Genomic DNA, 21,211 nt, shown 5'->3' on the forward strand with positions numbered 1-21,211 from the left:
GACAGTAAAATTGGCATTTGCATTCTGAGGAGGTAAGGTCAAAATGCAGTGCACTTAAGATTAATCTTCCCTAACGTGTCTTGCATATGACTTGTACAGCTCAAACAATTAAACATTTCACTTAACAGTTAAATTGAATTAACGGAATTTGCTTAGGCTGGGCTCAGATGCTCAGATGCACTTTGCTAGCTACTGGTATATATTGGGGGCTGTTACACATTACCCCCAATGTGTTATCTGCAAAGAATTTTTCCAATTCTTTCCATCAACAGTGGCACAAATCAATTTTTGCCCCCCGCCCCCCCCCCCACCCCCTTCACACTAAAGTTGGTACCACTGTGATCATTGTACCTCATGTGCATGCACAAACTCCAGCTCAAATTAGAACCAGTACTAGTCCTCCACACATCCCTTCTGCAGTCACTTGTAGACCAGAAAGCCATTTCCTCAGATTAATCTGATACGGCACACATTCACACATATGCAGATAGCTGTGTGCATTATTGAACAATGTATGTATAAGGGTATACATACTCAGAGACAGTCATACACAAATACACAAGCACAGTTTTCTAAGTTATTTCAGTTGGTGTAATTGCTGTGAGCATTTTCATATTACTTCATGAATAAGCTTCTGGTGAATCAAATACTATTTCCACTCCAAGCCACAGTTCGTCTAATTGGGCATGAAATATGTTAATCGGTAGCATATTAAAACAAATAGCAGACCCTGGGAAAGATTGCAAGTTCATCTATGAGCACATGCTGAAAAGTATGAGATTATTAACCTCATTATTAGTAACCTCATTAAATTACTGCAATGACAGTAAATCAGGGACCTGTCAGAATCTACTCTATATCTGCAATGTGAAATTATCTTTCACACATTTTGTAACAGACACTATTCAAATCCACAAGGAACAGATTTTAATGACATTCATTAGGATGTTTCCAACCTCTTGTCCATTGGTGGTTCAAGTAGCTCACAGCAATCAGACCAAATCAAATGTCTATGTGATGTTATGGCACACTAGCAAATGGACGTGGGTGGTGGTGCTTGAGTGGGGGAAGGGGCTAAGTATTCCTACGCGTCTACTGGATCTACTTGAAGAAACGAAGCAATAGTCACCATGGACACAAAGCCAGCTGCTTGCAGTCCCCTTTGTGGTGGAGAAAGACACTGCCAGCAAGGACAAGGCTGCTGAGTTCCTACGTCTTTACGCAGCGTGAGGGAAAGACAGACTAGGTGGTTCATTTCAGTCCAGCTTTGGGGTTCAAATGCACTTTGCTGATCACACTTGGACCGCTGATGTTTCTTATTACATCAAGAGAAAAGTATGTCAAGCGTAAGATGGGCTTCTGAAGAAGAAACTTTCCGGAATAAAGTCTTTTGATTAAAAAAAAAGAAAAGAAAAGCTCAGATAAATTGAATTTGGCCTGTTCTGGAGAGTGAAAGAGGTCCACTTGGTGCTGAGCAGCTCTCCACAGCCTTGGAAAAGAGCGGTTCTGAAACAGTAGTGTGGAACTTCTTAGTTTGAAAATTCAGAAAAGAACCTTTGGAGTTTACTCTTGGTATGGTTCTATAGTGAGAGGATACCACTGCCCTCCATTTATATTCAGTTCTGTTAAACAGCAACCATACCAGATCTAAAACTCCAGGAATATATTATTGAAAAATGGCTGGACAACAATATCAAATTTTTAATTATTAAAAAATGCCCTGTATGTCCAAATATTATTTTCTTAAGATACAGTCCCTAGAAATTATCACCACTGTTGCATTTTCCAGACAAGTGCAGTTGAACACATTAGTTACTATTGCACCCTTTACAGAATTTCAAATGTATTAAGGGTATGTATTATCAAAGCAAGAAGAAAACTAGGAAGTTGTTAGCTGGCTAATAAGAGATTAAGGAGAAACATCTCTTCCACCACAATCACTGAATTCATACCCATAAGGCAGAGAAAGAACAAGTGACTCACCCGAGACTGGCTTCTGAATCTCTAACATGAGAGTGACGGGAAGATTGTGCATGAGGTCACAGATTTCCTGGTAGGACGAGGTGCACACCAGGGTATCTCCGATCGCCACGATCTCGTCGCCAACGCACAACTTCCCCATGGATTCCTAAAACGGGGACACGGAAAGGGGGGAATGATGCGTTGCCGCGGCCACCTATCGTCTCCCGCTCAAAAACCACAGAGCAAGCCAGCGCTTCGCACGTATTAACGGTTGCTGGTTGTAATTTCTCATGAGGCCTAAATTAATAAACGGTTGGAATCAGAAGCATGCAACGATGACTCACAGCGTTTCTGTGGTACACCCAAATGAACATGTTCTTTGGGGATCGCTGTCAAATGCCTCCCAGCTTCATACAGTAAACATCAAATTAATTTAAAATTCTGATTAGTTACAGTTATTAAATGGTAATTGAAAGACAAATTGCTTACAAATGTGAGTGCCTTTTTGTACAGTACTTCAAATGCCTAATTGAGTTGATTGGTTCAATGATCTTCAACAGAAAATTTTTCTAAGTCTTCAAGGGCCTTATTTGTAAATTAATAATATTGTAACAGACTCTAGACTAACGTGTCATAAAATTCATAAATCCACAGAAAATCAAGGATTTTATACCACTCTTCAACTTCAAGCTTCAAGAGCTTTCAGAACATTGAATTCACCACTTTAAAAATCAAGCACAGGGTTTTCTGACAAAAAAGAATGACAAATATGTTCAAGCTTCAATAAGATACAGATGTTAACCGTGAAAATGACAACTTTGAACTACACTGCAGGCCATATAAAGAGTAAACCAAGTTCTTTTTGCAGGATTTTTTTTTTTTTTTAAATAAAGGAAATGACATACTCTGTCCGCAGCCCCTCCTGGTCTGAGCCCTGTAATCAACACCTTCAGAGGGGAAGACTTGATCTCCAGGTCCAGGCCGAAGCTCTCGTCCTTGGCTCTCGTAAGCACCACCGTTTCGATGGTGCAAACCCCAGCCAGTTCGCTGGGTTCCGCCCTCTTGCAGTGGGTCGGTGGGCGGGGAACGGGGCGGGGTCCTGTCAGTGGCAGGGGCGGGGCTGAGGGCGGTTCCTCAGTCTTGGGGCGGGGCGTGGGGTTGGGGCACTCGATGCTCATCATGCTCTTGACCCGGGTCACGGCCTTGTGCTCCAGCTTCGGGGAGCGCTTGGACTCCACCTGCCCGTCGCGGTGCCCGTCCTTCCGCACCCCGAGGCCGCCGCCAACCCCGCCCCCATCGTGCTCGAAACACCGAATGGGCATGAACGGAGACTCCGCCCCCGGGGGGAAGGGCTCCGCGGGGGGGCTGTCCTCAAAGTCGGCGGAGCTGTTGTAGAACGGGGTGGGGGCGTCGCTGCTCGGGTTCCTCTGCAGGTCCCCCCCGTCCTGACTCTCCTCGTCCACCTCCACGGACGACGTGGCGATCACGATGCCCAGGTCCTCGTCGGCGAGCCTCCGTGGCTCCGCCCCCGGTGGCGGGGCCCTCCTGTAGGGGGCGCCACCGTCGCAGTCGGGGCGCAGTGGCTCGTCGTCCTCGTCGCTGGCCTCGTCCTCGTAGCAGACGACGCGGCGTTGACGAAGCAGGGGGCTGCGGACCGAGCTGGGGTTACTGCCCGCGCTGCTCTGGCGGACCACCTCCACGGCACGGCAGACCGGGCCTGGGGCCTTCCCCCCACTGTCCGCACATATGGGGCTGCTGTCCACACCCCCGCCGGGGCCGGCCTTAAAGGCTGTCATTAGGAGACACAAAATCATTACCACGCTCCACTTCATTAATTTAATCCAGCTTTTATTTCATAGGGACAGACTTGTGAGAAGTCTGAGACTTTTAAATTATAGGTCATTGTTTCACATTGCATCTATGCTAGTTGTAAAATGTCTTTAAAAGTCATTTCAGGAGTTCAACCTGACAAACAGCAAAAAGAGGATTTCAATATTATAAAGACAAAACCCTGATAAAACCCAATAATTAAACGCTCTCAAAATCCACATTGAATATAAAAGCAAGTAAGTAATAAACAACGCTGCTCGGCCAAGGCAAAACGAGCGTTGGTACAGAAAGGGCAGATCTTCACCGTGAGGCTGGGCTCCGGTGCGGTCCAAGGAGGCGCTGCAGCTCCGGAGAGGGAGCAGGTCATCGTCGCTGGAGCCCAGGGCCACGCTCTCCGAGAAGGACGACTGGCTGGGGACGTCGTGCAGGAAGTACTGGGACAGCTCGGCCTCCGAGCTCAAGGACCCCTGCTGCGGAGGTAATCACGGCGGGAGGTTAGCGTCAGGACGCCATCTTGCTCTGCTAAACTGATTATCGAAAAAAGGCCGCTCTCCCAGCAGACAGGCGTGGGGGGGGGGGGGGTGGGGGGGCGGCCTTTAATGATTGGCCCAGATCTGAAGCACGAGCAGGAGAACTTTTATTTAACTCTGCACAGGAGCGAGAGATTCAGTCTTCAACTTTTAAACAGAAACGACAAGATTTTCCATGTCTGCTATTTGTATTGGGATGGCAGGCAGGCCCTCTGCCAAATCGCAGCTTGGCGGGGCATGCCCCATACCTACACAGCACTGAGAGTTTGGCACTTTTCAGGGTTCCCGACAAAAAAAAACCACAATGACCACAGACTCTCAGCCCTTAAGAACATTAACTTCTGTACCGTATCTTCTGACCTCACGTTTCCTGCCAATTTCATCATCACAAATGTTCCAGTTCCACAATCAATAATTCTCCCCATTGGACAATTAGCTACGTCTTCTGCCAATAACAATATCTGATCAAAGTAGTCTGGTCAAATAGTGAATTGCAGTATACTTGGATACACAGGCAAAATGGACAGTCTAAACGGTGCCTGTCCTGGACCAGATGTTCTTTCAAATCTCAACCAAAAACATTATCAACGTACAAAGTGCCAAGTTACTCATGCATACAAAGCACTGTAAATACAGGCCTACCATTAAAAGTACTGTTATTAAAATGACTTACAAGAAACAATATTGGCTATCTTAGCTCACACAAATTAAACAAGCTGTATTCCAAAGCAATGCGACCCCATGTTTCTTGACCCTGTGTTTTTACCATCTGAGAGAAGAGAATGAGGTCATTCAAACTTTGTGTCATTGTTTTTTTGTTGAGATGTACATATCCCTTAGTGGGACTTTGAGTGCTGTTTTTGCTAGTCTCGTCTGCAGTGATAGTGTAACGGTTTTGGGGTTACCCTGCTGGCCGGCTCCAGGAACCTCTTCATGGTCCAGCTGAGAGAGGAACCTCCCTCGCTTAGCTTGGCTTTCACAGAGGGAGAGGGGCTCTTGGATGGCAGTCCTACGGAGGAGCAACAGACAGCCAATTAGATGGATTGTAACACTCTTAGAAGCTCCCTGTCCAATCACAGACTGTGTCTGTAACAGAATGTATGCAGTGTGGCCCCTAAGGTGGAGCTGAAAATACACAAATCGACACATTTCACAAAAACACCCTACAGCCAAAATTAGACTCAACCTACCCAGCACATGAGACGGCTGCCCCTCCCTGCTCAGGCTCTCTCTGTGTGTGGTGCGAGTGATCACTTCATCCATCTCCTGCTCCGAAACCTGAACAATAGCCAGAGAGAAACCGGTGAGAAAACCAGATTGCTTCCCACCAAGTCCCCCCTGTTTTTCATTATACTGAACTAACACGTCCATTTTTTCCGATAAGCATCTATGCCAAGACCCTGTGTGGCGTTCAATGGATAAATCAGCAACATGTGTTCCAGGCAGAACGTTCAAGGGAGGTGAACTGAAAACAAACAAGGGAGTTAAAATATCTGATAACTGTCGACGCGTATGCTTGGCTGGCTGAAATGAAAATAATTTATCACAATGCAATTTCGTCAATTTCTCTAAATGCACAGCATCATTTGCTTTATCGATTGGTGCTATAAACAAGCTTCTAATATTCATATTTGATGTGATTTGTTACAATAAGCATTTCTAAAATCTGGAACTGTAGCGTATTTATATCTATTAAATGTTCAAAAACATTTTCAGGATGACATTTCAGAGTCAGAGAAACTCCTACATGACTATGTTGGATTTTTAATACAAGAAGCAGTGCACCCTGGGGTATCGGAAAAGCAAATAATGCATCACAAATGCCACAGTTATATCAAATCATTCAGAATAAATGTGACCAACAGATGGCACCAGACCACAGAAGTCAACATAAAAGGCACAATGGATGCACAAATTACAGTCTGAAGTAAAGCCTGCAATTCACAGTTACACTTTTGTCCTGGTGGCTTTGCATGAAAATGAGTAGAATGGAATGCAAAAGAAGAATTGCTCAAGCATGAATATGAAATGCAAAAAAAGTCTGCACTTAGACTAAGGTCGTCAGTCAAAAACTGGATTATAATCCACCTTCGGCCAATAAATTCCCACCCTCGTTACTGGATATTTGACAGCCAATTTATTTTGAGAGTCTTTTTCAAATATTATTGCAAAAAATAATATAAGAATTCCCAGCACAAAGTCCTATGTGTAATATAACTGACCGATGCCGCCATCTGCTTAGAAAATGTGCGTTACTTACGGCAGAAAAACAAAAGTATTACCATAAATTCCAGCTGGGATCATGAGGGCTGAACAAATGTACAGCTTTTCGTTGGCTTGTTCTCATGTGAAACTGTTTTGGCCACACGTATTGCAAGATTCATCCAAAACCTAGCCAAACATTGCCACTTATGCATGTAATGGCACCATATTGCGACACATTAAAGTTGTTAAGTGACATCGGCAGCTACGGTCTGTGGTTTAATTATGTCCACAATCTAAGCATCTTATCATCAAATGCACTAACTCCACTTACTGAACACGCTTATTTGCCAGTCTAATTGAGGTTAATGTGAACGTGTTGCTAATTGTTTGCATATTTTTTGAAACTATCAGCTTCAGCGTTCACATTTTTATTTCCAGCTTTGGATGAATTGTTGGCTTGCATTCAGTGAAATATTTGCTTGCTTTGATGCTGCACTTCTGAAGCACTTTCAGAATCGTGGATGTATTGGCAGCCTCGACTTCCTTTGACTCCACGCAGAGTATTTCATCTTGACTCCGGTCAGGTGACTCCACCAACCAATCAGGAACAAGTGGGCCTGCCTCATTTAAGGCAAGAGCTGTTTGTTTTGGAGCTTTTCAGAGCAAAAATCTGAACCTTGGTCCGATAAAACCCCAAGACACAATACACAGCATAGTAAAGGAACAGTACTCATTACATCAAGAATACAAATGAGCTTTTCACAGGACTTAAAGATGGCGCGTTGTGAATGTATACGTGATTCAGCTCTCGACTCTTGAGGACTAATTTATAAAAGATGTTAGTGGAATGTGGCGGCGATATTCAATTGAGTGCTATGAGAAAGGCCTCTTTGTGTCTAGCAGCAAATACTTCACTTCCTGTCTATGGTACGAAGAGGTCTGAAATTTGAAAAAGGAAATATCAAACTACATGAGAGTGAATACGAGGTCAGGGCAGGACTAGAGCGGGTAAAGTAAACAAAATGGAAATGCAGAGGTCACCAAATTCACAATCCTTTAAAATGAATTATATTTTGTTTGTGTTATTAAACGCGCAGCTCTGTAAAGTTAGTATGGTAGGCCTGACTGACAGCTGTTTCCGTTCTTCTGTGAGTGATTAAGAGCCTTCAGGGGGGTGCGTTCTTAACCCCTGTCAGGAGGGAAGCTGGGTCTGGTAGAAGCCACAGCTTCATTAACGGGGATCGTTTATCAAAAATGTGCAAAGTCAGCGCATTCCCCGCCCGACCGCCGCAGCCCGACCGCGGAGCTCGGCGCGGAGCGGTGTCTCACCGCTCGGCGAGAGAGCGCCGCTAAGGTCAGAGAGAACGCCACTCGCAATCTTGTGGGCTTGCGGAGGAGCGAATAGCACGCTAGCAGGTGGGAGGCGGGCCTGAGAGTCTCTGGTCTCTGGTCTCTGTAGGAATGCGGACGGAATCCGGCCTCAGGCCGCGCATTTGCAGGGCGGGGGGGTGGGGGGGGGTCTTGTGACCGTGCCTGTGGAGATTACGATCGTGTCTTTCTATAGGGAGAGGGGCAGGGAACGGGAGTGTTTAGGGTGTAGACGAAGGGGCACAATTGTACAAAGGTGCGGACGTGTTTTAAGGGGGTCGGGCCGGGTTAATGTGTAGATGAAAGGCTGGGGTTAGGTTAAAGTTGAGGATGAAGGTGTTTGGTTTACAGGAAGATTAAAGAGATGGTTTAACATGAGGATGAAAGGGACCTCTAAGAGCTAAATTAAGGGTTTTGTCATATCATGTAAATGCAAAGGCATGACTGGTTGAATGGGTTAAGGGTCTGGTTAGGGTTAAGTGTGGCTTAAAGAGGTCTAGGTAAAACCTAAAATGAGGGGTTGGCTAAAGGTCACGTTGAGGACTAAGAGGTCAGTTAGAGCCAGTAAGAGGCGGATCAGGGGCTCGGGTTAAAGGTCATTTCGAGGACCAGGCGGCTCTTACCTTGGGGTTGGGGTGCCGGCTGATGATGAGGCTGACCGGACCGGGCCCGCACTCGCTGAGGATGGCGTAGGCCTCGCTCAGCGCTACGTGGCGCAGGCTGACGGACTCCACCTCCAGAACCTGGTCCCCGCGGCTGCGGAACCACAGAGAGACAGCGCCGGATCATCCAGTCAGTCAATTATAATATTCCGTTCTGTCAGCGAGCAGAGAATCTCAGCAATGCACCAGCTACTGGAATATTACTTAAGGGAGATGAATAAATTCCCTCAGTGCACTCAAAAATGCTAGACAAGGGGAACCCCTTGGGAGTAGTGAAAAACGGTAATTGCATACTTAATCAAATCTTTCCATTCAAAACTTTCAAAAGGAAAATCCCTCAGGATTAGTGTTAAAAAAAACAAATTATGTGCATAAAATAATCAAATCTTTCCAATGACTAATTCCAGAGGACTAACTTTCATTGACCCAACCTTAATAATGCATCTGACACTAGAGAACATGATTGCAAGATGTCTTCATCAATTGTCAGGTTAAAGTTTGACTATTTATTGTTATAAAGGAGACCACTGCTAGCCAGAGGAACTCTGAACTGACACTGAGGATGTGGATAAGCAAGGATTCACTGATGTACACATGCACAAACATGCACACACACACACATACATGCACACACACCCATGCACACGCGCGCACACACACAAACACACACACACACACACACACACACACACACACACTTGTTAAAGTATGACCTCCAGAGAAAGAGTTCACACCAGAACCTCTCCCTTGAGGTCTCTGAATTGTGACCCACCCTTCCTCAGATGAGAGAAGTGTGAAGACTGAAATAGCACTCCTACGCAGGAAGACCGCAAGACACATATCTGTCCGATAGGTTTCAATCTAGTAAGGGAAACGGTTTCTTTTTCTTTAACAAAAATGATCTGGACATCACTCAATAATTGAAAATTCTCTTTGAATGTACAGCTGTTGGTGTCCAACTGTACCGAAAATGCGGGGTGAAACAATTCACCACACAGCTGTGCATAGCTCACTAGTTTCCCTTGCATGTTTTCAAAACTCCAGCTGAAGACTGTAAAATGTGCTCAGTTCATGTCTATTTTTATGCTTGTTTAATATGGCTAACATTCAACATATAGTTCCATGTAAACAGATGAGAAATTTTAATATTTTTTTTTATATAGGCCCAGAGGTGGACGTGTGGGCGTTGTCAGAATGAGCAAGCAACCAGCAAGTACAAGGCCCTTACAGTGTTTTTAATAAATACTTGGAACATATAACCAAGAACTCCACAGTATGTTTTTTTCCCCCACATACTCCACAGTATGTGAGACAACTGGTGTGAAAATAAACAGAAAACTAAGTGAGCCACTCACTGTTGTAGGCTGTGAGTGGCAGTCGTAGGCTGTGGAACACCACCTACCTCAGTCTGCCGTCCATCTTAGCGACAGACCCCAGCGCGAGGCTGTGGATGTAGATCCCGGGGGCGCTGTTCTCCAAAGTGAGGCAACACGCCCCGATCCCCAGCCCCACCCCCGGCTCTGAAACACAGGACACGCCCGGTCACGACCTACATTCCTCTCTGCGTCGCTCAGACGCTACACAAACATCCACAACAAATCTTTTTCGCAGAGCACACAACACACCCCAGAAAGAGTGAGATGAGCAAGAGAGAGATGAGCATGCGATACAAATCAAAAGGGAGGAAAGGTTCTTGGAGATATTTCCATATTTCTCCCATTTCGCATCTGCTGACGGTCATTTCCTCAGTAACACGTTTCCTTTTCCAGGATAAACATTAGGGCTTTGGCAGGACCATCTGCACGTACACCGCTTAGTCCGGTGCTCGATGGCCTTACTGTGGCAGCAGGTCACACACCGTACAGGTGCCAACTGCCAAATCACTAGCTCTTCTAAAGAATACACTTACGGCTCCTGCCCTCAGTACTTGATGGCACCCACTGTGTCCTTGGGCTGGGTTCAATAACTCACATACAAGCCTCAACAATATTATTACCCAACTGCAACCATGAGCGAGCAGCAGCTGGGAAGCATTGGGTCCAGCCTGCCTTGGGTAGGATGCGTTCAGGTCATTCAGGGTTAACGGTGCATTAGTTCCACATAAAAACATGGCAGGCACCCGCAAGCTTATCAGTTGTTTTCAGTGGGAGATGCAGTAGATATTTCCTTTGAACGGCGCTAGCTCTGCTGAGATACTGTGGGGCCTGTAGTGTGAAAAACAGTCACTGGCTGGCAAGTCATCAGAGGAGTGCATGTAGTTCAAATGCAGGGGTACTGCTAGCCAATTCTATAGGTGATTCCATGGTAATAGAAAACAATGTTGATGAAAAACAAAACAAAGAGTATACCTTATTGCCCCAGAAAGCCTTAGGTCAGTGATGACCAACCATGTTTCGAGAGATCTTCCGTCCTGAAGGTTTTCACTCCAACCCTAACAAAGCACACCCCATTCGACAATTAGTAGAATCAGGTGCGCCAAATTAGGGGTTGAAATGAAAACCTGCAGGACGGCAGATCTCCAGGAACAGGGCTGGGCAGCCCTGCCTGAGGTAGGGGCCCATGAGGTAGGGGTTTTGGATGCGCGCGTACCTTTGTTGAGCGTGACCTCCATGATGATGCGGTCCTTGGGCCCCGGCCCCCGGCGGGTCGCCGCGTCCCCGTCCTCGATGGGCGGCGGCGGGAGGGGCGCGCCCCCGCTGGCGTTGGAGTTGGGCGAGCTGGAGCGGCTCAGCAGGGTGGGGGTGGGGCAGGGCGTGAGGCTGGGGCTGCGGAGGCGCGTCCGCACCGTCAGGGTGACCACGCCCTTCTTCAGTTGCTGTGGGGGAGGGGGAAAGGGTGAGTCTGCCTCCTTCCCTCAGCTCACAATGAAAAAAGCCAGCCCACTGCTGCCAATCAAAGACTGCACAACAATGGGATTGTTCCAGCTGAGGGGCGGGGCTGCTGACAGCATCAACAGGACGTTCTCAAAGATTCACTTTCCTGGCTAGATTGTTGCAGACAGCCCCATATTGCTCTCATTTTCAAACCCTTTCTCCTTACTCCTGTCAGTATAATCACGAAAAGGCTCACGAAAAGATTCTTGACCCAGATGGGCTGCTTGGAAGTATTACAGCCTGAGACTGAAGCAGACTGTGTGTTTATTCCAGGGCATTAACAGCTACATTAACACTGTCAGCCTTAGAACAGCAGTGTACAAAACCAATGTATGAGCTCTATTGGTATGAAATTTGTCCACTGTAGCGCCTAAGCCAAACTGGCACATAGCTTTACTACTGTACATCCGTTACCAAGCGTGAGCATATGACCTAAATCACAGTCTGTGTTTTTTCCAGACTGGATGTAATGCAGGCCCATGTCACTCACAGACTGATCCCAGATCAGCGGTTACCTTGAATGTCTGGATGGCCTGCTGGTGGGTGAGACCCTGCAGCGACTCTCCGTTCACCTCCAGGATCTCATCCCCTGAGAGAGGGAGGGAGGGAAGGAGAGATGGAGGGAGGGAGGGAGAGAGGGAAGGAGGAGAGAGAAAAAAAAGAGAGAGAGAGGGAGAGATGAGAGAAAGAGAGTGTGAGAGAGAGAGAGAGAGAGGGAGGGAAGGAAGGAGGGATGAGAGAGAGAACGAATCACACTCCACCACTTCAAGCTCTGAACTTCAATTCCCATCATCCCCTATATAACTGCCCATTCCATTCAGCCCATATTCATAATTTGGCCCGTGTAAGAATTCTTGCGCTCCACTAAAACATTAAACTGTCATTCCGATGATCTATCCAGGAACACGGCCTTACAAATCGTGCTTTGGCTTCTGAAAGTTCCCCTAAAAGCCACATATCAGCCTGGAGCAGCTTTATATTGAGTTCAACGCGACAGACAGACATTCCTTTATTAGAAGGGGACCCTGCTTCCTCCACAAGACGTCTCTTTCAAAACCCAAAACCTCCTTGGTGTAGCAATTGGGCTAAATACATCGTAAAACATACCCTCTTTCAATCTCCCGTCAGCGGCAGCTGCTCCGTTGGGGAAAATCGTCTTGACAAAAATTCCCATTCTTCCACGGGCAGAATCCTGGCCGCCTACAATGCTAAACCCCAGGCCCTGTACAAAAGAAGGCAAGCCAGCCTATTACCAAAGCCTTGCTGATTATACAATATATTTAAAAAATCTCCCTCCTGAAATATCAAAGGCTATTGAGAAAAAACATCCATGCAAATTCAAATCAACAGGTCTTTTTTCTGTGTAATGCATTAACGCTCAGCAGAAACAGACAGTTTTCAGATGCAGGTAGAAAACAAACAGAGCTGTCGCTCCACTGATTTAATGCATTTAATATGCCGCTGGGCAGTTTTAATACAATATCAAAACATCTCTGCTTGAGACATTAAGCTGTAATGTTTTATGTGGTGGTCTTTCCAGTGATTACAGTAGCACTAGCTGGCAGGAACTCACCTTGCCCTGTCCTTTCATAAGCACTATATTGGAGATAATGGATGGTTGGGCCAGTCGCCATGGAGACTCCACTTGAACTGTGCTCAGGGAACGAGCCGATTTCTTAACAATCTGATATTCCTGAGGCGAGTAAACAAACAACATGCGTAGATCACGTTAAACATCGGCAAATATGTGTAAAAAACTTCTCGGAATAAGAGCAGTGATGTAAGAGACCCCCCCCCCCTGTTACCCACTAACCTGAAGTACCTGCAGCTCCACATTAACCTGAACCATTTTCTCCTCGGTTTCAGAATAAAAACGTTCAACACGTGTTCAACCTCACGTTTACATGTGTTCCGTATTTTGGACCTTTTCTACAAAGGGAACGAGGTCTACAAAAAGCACGTTGCAGATCTTACGTTAGTGCAAACACATGTATGAGGAAATTATATCAGAGAAACGCAATGCCTTGAATTTATTTAGCAGCACAGCCGGCTCACACATCTTGCACGCACATTTTTGGGAGCCTGTTACCATTCGGAGACAAATATTATTTCTTGCTGACTGAGCACCAGAATTCTGAGCTGTGCTCAAACACACAAAAAGACAAAGAGGTCATAGTTTACACACAACGCTAATGTTCAGCAGCAAAAGAAAAAATGACCTTAAATACTGTATATCCACTAAGAAAACGGTTCCTATCTCGTTAGTCTTTCACACAACTGTCAATATTTTGGTTTGTGTGATTAGCATTTCCAACACAGAGATTGGATTGGATCATTTTCCTGGCATACTGAGGCCACCTGAAAACCTCAAAATCTCCATTTTTAGAAGGGAGAGAGAACATAATTGGAGGGAACTAACGGGGACGAGAGAGAGGAGCGAGGAGCTCTGTGGTCAGAGAGTCCCCCCCCCCCCTTTAGACATCTCCATCTTACTGATACTCCTGATTAGCACAACAATTAGCGCCGGCGGCCACATAATTGCCACAAGAGCCTGGGGGGGGGGCAGAGCCTGCGCGGCAGAGCAAGGCCTTTGATGTGCCCTCCTGTTTATTATCACACAAATCAGCCCGGACTTCACCGCCTGCCTCTCTCCACCGGACATGAAGAGAGCAACACCGCCCCTTTAAGTGGCCATTTTCCTTTAGAAATCTCTACTGGAAAACACCAAGAGGAAAACACAAACAACCACAGCGTAGTAGACGCACACGTCTACAAATAGAACAAGGGATTACGCTTTTTGGTTCAGAATGTGCATTATTAACCACAGAACACTCAACAGTTCTATTACAAGGAAGCAAAAGTAGGTTTCCAACAGTTGCAATGCGGTTGATAAGGCTATCATGGTCTTCCTGGAGGAAATATCCGTGGAAGAGTCTATTAGGGAAGTATCATGGTTTTGGTTTTTATTTTGCCATTGTGTTTCCACCTGTCTGTATTAAGTTGCTGGGTTTTTGGCAAGGACGATGACCTGTCTAATACTCATTCACCTTTCTGATGCCCACTCACTAGCCTGATGCCCACTCACTAGCCTGATGCCCACCCACTTGCCTGATTCCCACTAACCAGCCTGATGCCCACTCAGCTGCCTAATGCCTACTCACCTGACTGACGTCCACTCACCTGCTTAGTGCCCACTCACATGCCTGATGCCCACTCGTCTGCCTGATGCCCACTAACCTGCCTGATGCACTACATTACAGGCATTTTTAAAAATGATGCCCACTCACCTGTCTGATGCCCACTGTGTCCAGCTGCTGTGGCAGGGAGTGCTTGCGCCCACCTCGCGCCGGCTTTTCCGACGTGTCGCTGCCCGCGTCTCCGTTCTCCACGATCAGCTCGTCGTCCTCCCCAACCGACTCCAAGCGGCTCCCTCCACCTTACAGGAAGTCCCACAGGCCCGTCGTCAGTCTCCCCCAATCACAACCCACCTGACCCTTATGTCAGTCGCATACACCAATAACTGCAGGAGGTCTGCAGTGACTAATGACGGATTCATAATTTACCAACAGGTAACTGTGGAATAAATACTGTAAACTTTAACTTTAAGCAGCAGTATCACTAGGATGGCAGCCCTGTATTTAATCACATACACATCCATATTCAGGTTACACGTGAAGTGATGGCTAATTTTCCCCACTTAACTGTTGCCTTAGCTACTTAGTTATCCAGCACGCTAGAAACCTTTTATGAGGGTTGTTTTTATAATTAATATCTATTAAAGATGAATTAGTTCATAAATTTTAATGAATTTTTCCTTTTTCCATAACACACACAAAGACACACAAAGACACACACACTCACGCATGCATGATTCCTCATTTAGTGGGCACTTTTTATTCATAAAACAGAAAAAGAAAGAGAATATAATGCTGAATAAGCACGGCTGTATTATTGTGGTAGATCGGGTTGGTATTCCTGACCTTGGGATCGACTTCGGAACTTCATGGGCGTTGGGCTGCGACAGCATCCTTTCTGTCCCTCCATCCGCCCCCGATCTTCCAGTTTATCCAGCTCCGTAAACTGCAGAAACAATCACAGGACAGGCAAAAGCAACCGTCGTTATTGACCCGTGTGGGATTAAACACCCCGGGAATTAAAATTTCTAAATGGGAAAACTACAGAGTTGTATATCTTGTTGTAGTTGATAGGGAATCTTTGCCATTATTAAATGGGAGCTGCCAAAACAGCTGACCTTGCGAAAGCTAAAAGATTCAAACCAGACACACTAAGGGGGAGAGCAGGAGGCAAAGAAAGAAGATATAAATCCACAGTCGCTTTCTGTGTGTACCTTGGGCCGCACATATTTTTCAAATCACGGAAAAGCCTGAGAAAGGTGGAGCTGGCATTAGCTTCTCCCACACCCCACTGTGGGCCTGAGGAATGTAGCGTGCGGCTGCCAGGGAAACCCAATTTCACAGCCTCGCAGCCGAGCGAAAAGAGAACCCCTCCCGTAGAAACGATGACAGCACGGCAGACCATGTGAGTTTTTGGACGCCACAGGGGCATTGTGAGAAAGATGTGAGAAACACTGAGAGCATGCCCTCCTCTCTCTGCCGTGGCTCTAAATTTGCAGACAACAAATGTCATTTTCCGACCAAAAATAATAATAATTTACTTAGTTAAATCTAATAGAGTACATATTCAATACAATTCAAACCCAAATAAATGGTCAGAAAAATCCAATGGAAGTTTGTTCTATCTAATCAGTGGTGGGAGCTAGAAATCTCACAAATATATCTAAATTCATATAGCAATGCGAACTGTCCACTATTTTTTAACATGGTGCTTGTAACATATAGCTGATAAATTTAGTGTTGCGTGAAGGCACAAGAGATCAATAAGGCTGCCTGCATTTGCGATGCCTAATCTGAGCCTAAAATGACATGTACAAAAAAAGCATAAAATACACAGCTGGCATATTGGGCATAAATGAGACATTCCCCACTCCCACATGAAACACAGCTTTTCCACAGTTTTCAGTTTCTCATCTGACCCTCTTGGTAACCCTCTAATTTGCATACTCTCACATCATTGGACAAGTGTCATGGGATTCTATAATGCTTTGAAAAGCATGCATTCCATATGTTGCATGATATGTTACTTATCAGGCAGTTGTTGGTGAATTAAGCCTTGGGGTTTGTGGGTACAAAAGCTCAGTTGAATACTGGGCTCTCTAAATGGCATAAGATAATAAACCTGCTAAATTCACCCTCAGAGCCAATGGTTCCTTTACAAAAGGTAACAGCTGCTGACATCACATGCTTTGAAAGGGGGCGTGTTTATGTCGACACTGCCACATCAGCAGCAGAAGCTGCAGCCACGAAAATGCACCCTTATTTGATCAATGGTGAAAATTAATATCCATCTGTTTAGTTGTCACATCACAGGACAAGCCTTTATAAAGCATACTAACATGCAAATTTCACAGATGATAACTACAGAGCAGCTTTGAAGATCTCATTATCCTATAACTTTATTAAAGAGAAGAGACATGCAATATAATGCTGCAAGCAATACTGTACGTACGGTAAAACTAATACTACACCTATACTAAACTAAAAGCCAAACTAATTAACTGAATGAACTGATAATGCATGAAAAGCCAAATTCTGGGGACAGCTTTGGACAACATTAAACACATTTCCCTTGAAATGACTACATTATGAATGGCTTTTCAACATGAATAACTTTTCTCCCCAGTTATGAATCAACAGCTGAGCAGCTCAAGCCACTACTGCGACACCACATTACAAATATGACAAAACTATGATGTAAAATGGTCATTAACCACTATGACACTGACAGAGATACTGCTTTCCATGCCACCTAACACAACTGGCTTTATTACTCATTGACCCGATGATGTCATCATCAAGGGCTTGCACACTGCATGCTTTCAATGAGCTTATTCTCGGCCAGCGCATGCTTTTGTGTGCACTGTGTATTCAAAGCTTGCTACACTTGCTGCTCTAACATTATGTAATGCTTCAAAAGACTCTTGAAGACTAGAGTTAGGTTTCTGGTACAGTACTGAATGGCCAAACGCTACTGTATGCTGGATATCCAAGATATATGTCCTCTCCACATCATCTGGCGATTTATCTCCCTTATTCACTGAGCAGCCACATGCCATATTGTATAAATTAAGAGATTCTGTCATTCTGACACATATCCAGTGAGATAGGATGACAGACACCCAAATCCTCTTAACTGTTTTAACAGTGACTCTAATTTTGGTACTGTATCAGGTCAGGACTTTAAGATTTTAACTAAATACATACAATTTCCCCATAAATTTTGATAGGGAAAATAGGGATGCTAAAAATGACCAGTACAGCTTTATTTCTGCAAGCATGTGTTAAGCATATTTGTAAGCAGATGTTTTCCAAAAATAAGCTGTATTTAATCTATCCATCTTGCAGATGCCTCCAGCACATAGAACAGGCCAATACTGTTTTGCCTTCTGTAGGCTATAATTTATATGAAATAGTAAACAGTCGTATTTTTCCATATGAATTACATCATCTCCGGAATTGATCCCTTCAGAAAAAAAAGGTTAATTCAATCTGAAATCAAAGGGACAGCCAAGTCCATTACCAGAGCTCAGCAAATGCTCAGGCACTCTCCACTAGATGAACAATAGACGGTATCAGAAAGGCGCGCTTCAGAATGGCCAAAGCGAGATTGCCCGGAAGTCCATTTACCAGCCAGTCAGAATGCATGCAAATTACATCAGAGGAATTTCAAAAATTGCTTATTTTTCAGAGGAATAGGGAACCTATTCAGCTCAAGAGGAAATGACCACTTGGACATGTGTGTGACATGTAGCTAAGCTCCCCCCAGCAAACCCACAATTATGCAATTAACTCCACAGAAGCAGTGGAACTGATGTAGTGGCTCTGAAACATCCTCTCGTTAATGACTAGCATTCTCAGAAATGTTCTCTATTTTCATTAATGATCTATTCAGTGGAAACAACAAACACCAAGACAGCAGATAATAGTCAGGCTAGCAAGGTTTCAAAAGAGGCTTTCCCAATTTCCCACTCTTTTCCCCTCCCCTTTGCTGCAGAGTAGGCTCCTGAAGTCAAGGTTTGTTTTTTGATCCTTAAGCTTCCACTGTGAATGAGGAGGACTGAAAGGAAGGGACAGTTTGGCACACAGGAGAAAGGGCGCGACGGAGGTTGAGGGCGAGCGAGACTGGCGGGAGGCAGCGGCTAGCACGGGAAGAGCCATACAAACATTTACCGGCCCGGCAGGCCTCGGCAACAAACGGCCATTTGGGATTTTTTTGGAGTTATGATGTCTCCCAGCTTCGTCAGGATGAAAAGACTTAATCTGAACTGTGCTTTTAGATCTTCCTCACCTTGGTTTCTGATAAACAGTCCGACTATCTAGCCACTAAATTGGTATAATTATTGCATATCGGGTTAATTTGGTGATTTTAGGATCAAAGGTTTGCAATATATATTCCATACATAAGGCCTGTCATTTCTGAAGTGAGCCCGACACTGAGTGAAAATGAATTTATCTCTTCCACCAAACAGACCTCAGAGAAACACACAAATAAAAATGAGCCGAGCTTCGGAAACAGATGACCTCCAGATCTGAGGCCCGTCTTCTTTAACGAGTTTAAGTAATTGCACGCAGGGAGTCGTTTTCATTTCGGCAGGCTGAGGGGGGGGTGTGTGGGGGGGGGGGTACTTATTTGATTAGGCCGTTCTGGGAGTTATCAGTTGTCAGAAGCGGCGGCTGTCTGCCGCTTGAGTGACTTCGATACGGGCTCGGTCTACGGCGGGCCCCCTTGGGTCTTTCGCAAACCCCACCGCACCCAGAGAGAAGCCAGCGTGACGACCACAGCTGCGGCTCGCCCAACGCGCAGAGCCCCGATAGTGCTCTCTCTTCCGTTCTCCCTCTCCCCATCGCTCTTTAAACAACGCTAAGCCCGCCACTTAAAGGACGTGACAGGCAGCTCTGTTCCAGAGTACAGTGCGCACGCAGTCCCGGGGAGCTTTAGCCACCCACGTAATAACAGCTATAGCAGCCCCCCCCCCCCCCCCCCCCGTGACGAAAACTGATACCAGAAGCGTCTCCTTCGGTTTTCGCTCGGGGAGGACTGTGAACTCCGCAAACCAAACGACAACCCCCCCCCCAACCCCCCGTTCTGCCGACGCTGAACATAAAAGACACGCTTCACAAACAACAGTCTTCAGAGAATCCTTTACAAAATGGCTGCAATTAAACAAACTGTAACTAAGGCTACATACAGACTCAAAGCAAACTAGCGGACACCTGTGAGGAACGGGCTCTGCTGTAGGTTGTTTAAACGGTATTCAAAGCATTTCTTTTCAAGCCCAGTGCACTATGGACTAGACAGGTGCGCATGACAAAAGTTATCAATCGTGATAACTGGCTTGGCCTGAGTCTCAGTTTTATATACAGCGAGCCCTGTGAGACTCACATGAAGCCAAGGCCCACAGGTGTAAATCGATCCCAGGCTGACAAATGGATGGAAACAGAGACTAGTTAAAGCAGATGCACTAAAACTTAGGAACAAAACATGCTATGGCTCCACCGCTCAGTTTCAACACATGAGCAAGACTTGAGCAAGCCATGCTAAGAAAACACTGCCATGCCACAAATAGGAATGCAAACACACTCCCTAAATTTCCCATTCTTCATAGTTAAACAGTAGAGCGCCATTAACATTCTTCTGGAGATGCCATCAGTTTATTCTATGCCTTCAACAAACATTACATTACATTACAGGCATTTAGCAGACGCTCTTATCCAGAGCGACTTACACAACTTTTACATAGCATTTTACATTGTATCCATTTATACAGCTGGATATATACTGAAGCAATGCAGGTTAAGTACCTTGCTCAAGGGTACAACGGCAGTGTCCTTACCCGGGAATCGAACCTGCGACCTTTCGGTTACAAGCCCAGTTCCTTACCCACTGTGCTACACACCGCTCATTCAAACAAACCGAAATGAGCAGGTGCCACCTTTTGATGTGAATAATACTGTTAATAATAAATAATAAAGTAAACTAAAACAAAAAATGATTAACAAATTATAAACAATGTCTGACAAAGAGTGGCTCTCATCTGACAGGCCGTGAGGACTGAGGTGAGTTCATACAATGCATGGAGAAATTTTACATTTTCCGCTGCAGTTCTCGTTCTAGAATTTTATTTTATTTTTTAAAATAATGCTGAATGCTAATTCAGTGTCATGTGGTCACGGATAATGGGAGCAACCCAACTTATTAATCAATGTACTGACTGTAACAGAGCACAGAGTGGACAATGACTGTTAGCACACACAAGCCATTTATATAACCAAAAAAAAAAAACATGGCTGCCTCCCCATAAGCCATCTGACACTGAAGAACAGGTTTAGACAACCTGAAAATGCAGACAACCACTAATTAAGGAAAACACGGTGCTCGCATATGCTGAAACTTAGCTCGGTGTGACGCGTCCCACGTTCAGTGTCTGGAAAGCAGCGCTTAATTAACCCTAATTCACCAGCACCGTTAGTTCTGGTAAGATAATGGAATTAAACAGCAGACAGGCTCTGGGCTCGGTCTGGAGTTGGGAGAAAGGAAGAATGCGTACAGAGGCACGCGCGGCGGGGGGGGGGGGTGCGGGGGGCGACCCACTTTGCACCACCCCGAGGATTCTGGGAGAGCCGAGGCGACTGGCACCACTTCC

The 21,211-nt window shown here is 45.5% G+C and overlaps 1 protein-coding gene across 3 annotated transcripts in view; it reads right to left on the reverse strand.

Annotated features, from left to right (window-relative positions):
* Window positions 1-21,211, reverse strand: part of pdzd2 (PDZ domain containing 2) — a 91,158-nt gene that overhangs the window by 12,100 nt on the left and 57,847 nt on the right. For 2 of the 3 annotated variants that reach the window (XM_035379410.1, XM_035379412.1), the window contains 13 exons: window positions 15,411-15,510; window positions 14,718-14,866; window positions 13,004-13,123; window positions 12,538-12,652; window positions 11,946-12,019; window positions 11,147-11,372; window positions 9,960-10,077; window positions 8,519-8,651; window positions 5,513-5,600; window positions 5,228-5,331; window positions 4,097-4,262; window positions 2,868-3,751; window positions 1,984-2,128 (listed from right to left, as the gene is read on the reverse strand). In XM_035379410.1, the coding sequence (XP_035235301.1) occupies window positions 1,984-2,128; window positions 2,868-3,751; window positions 4,097-4,262; window positions 5,228-5,331; window positions 5,513-5,600; window positions 8,519-8,651; window positions 9,960-10,077; window positions 11,147-11,372; window positions 11,946-12,019; window positions 12,538-12,652; window positions 13,004-13,123; window positions 14,718-14,866; window positions 15,411-15,510 (2,422 nt within the window). The remainder of the gene's footprint in view (window positions 1-1,983; window positions 2,129-2,867; window positions 3,752-4,096; window positions 4,263-5,227; window positions 5,332-5,512; window positions 5,601-8,518; window positions 8,652-9,959; window positions 10,078-11,146; window positions 11,373-11,945; window positions 12,020-12,537; window positions 12,653-13,003; window positions 13,124-14,717; window positions 14,867-15,410; window positions 15,511-21,211) is intronic. The other variant, XM_035379411.1, reaches the window with a different exon arrangement.

The sequence above is a fragment of the Anguilla anguilla genome, chromosome 10 (genome assembly GCF_013347855.1).
Source record: "Anguilla anguilla isolate fAngAng1 chromosome 10, fAngAng1.pri, whole genome shotgun sequence".
Classification (NCBI taxonomy): Eukaryota; Metazoa; Chordata; class Actinopteri; order Anguilliformes; family Anguillidae; genus Anguilla; species Anguilla anguilla.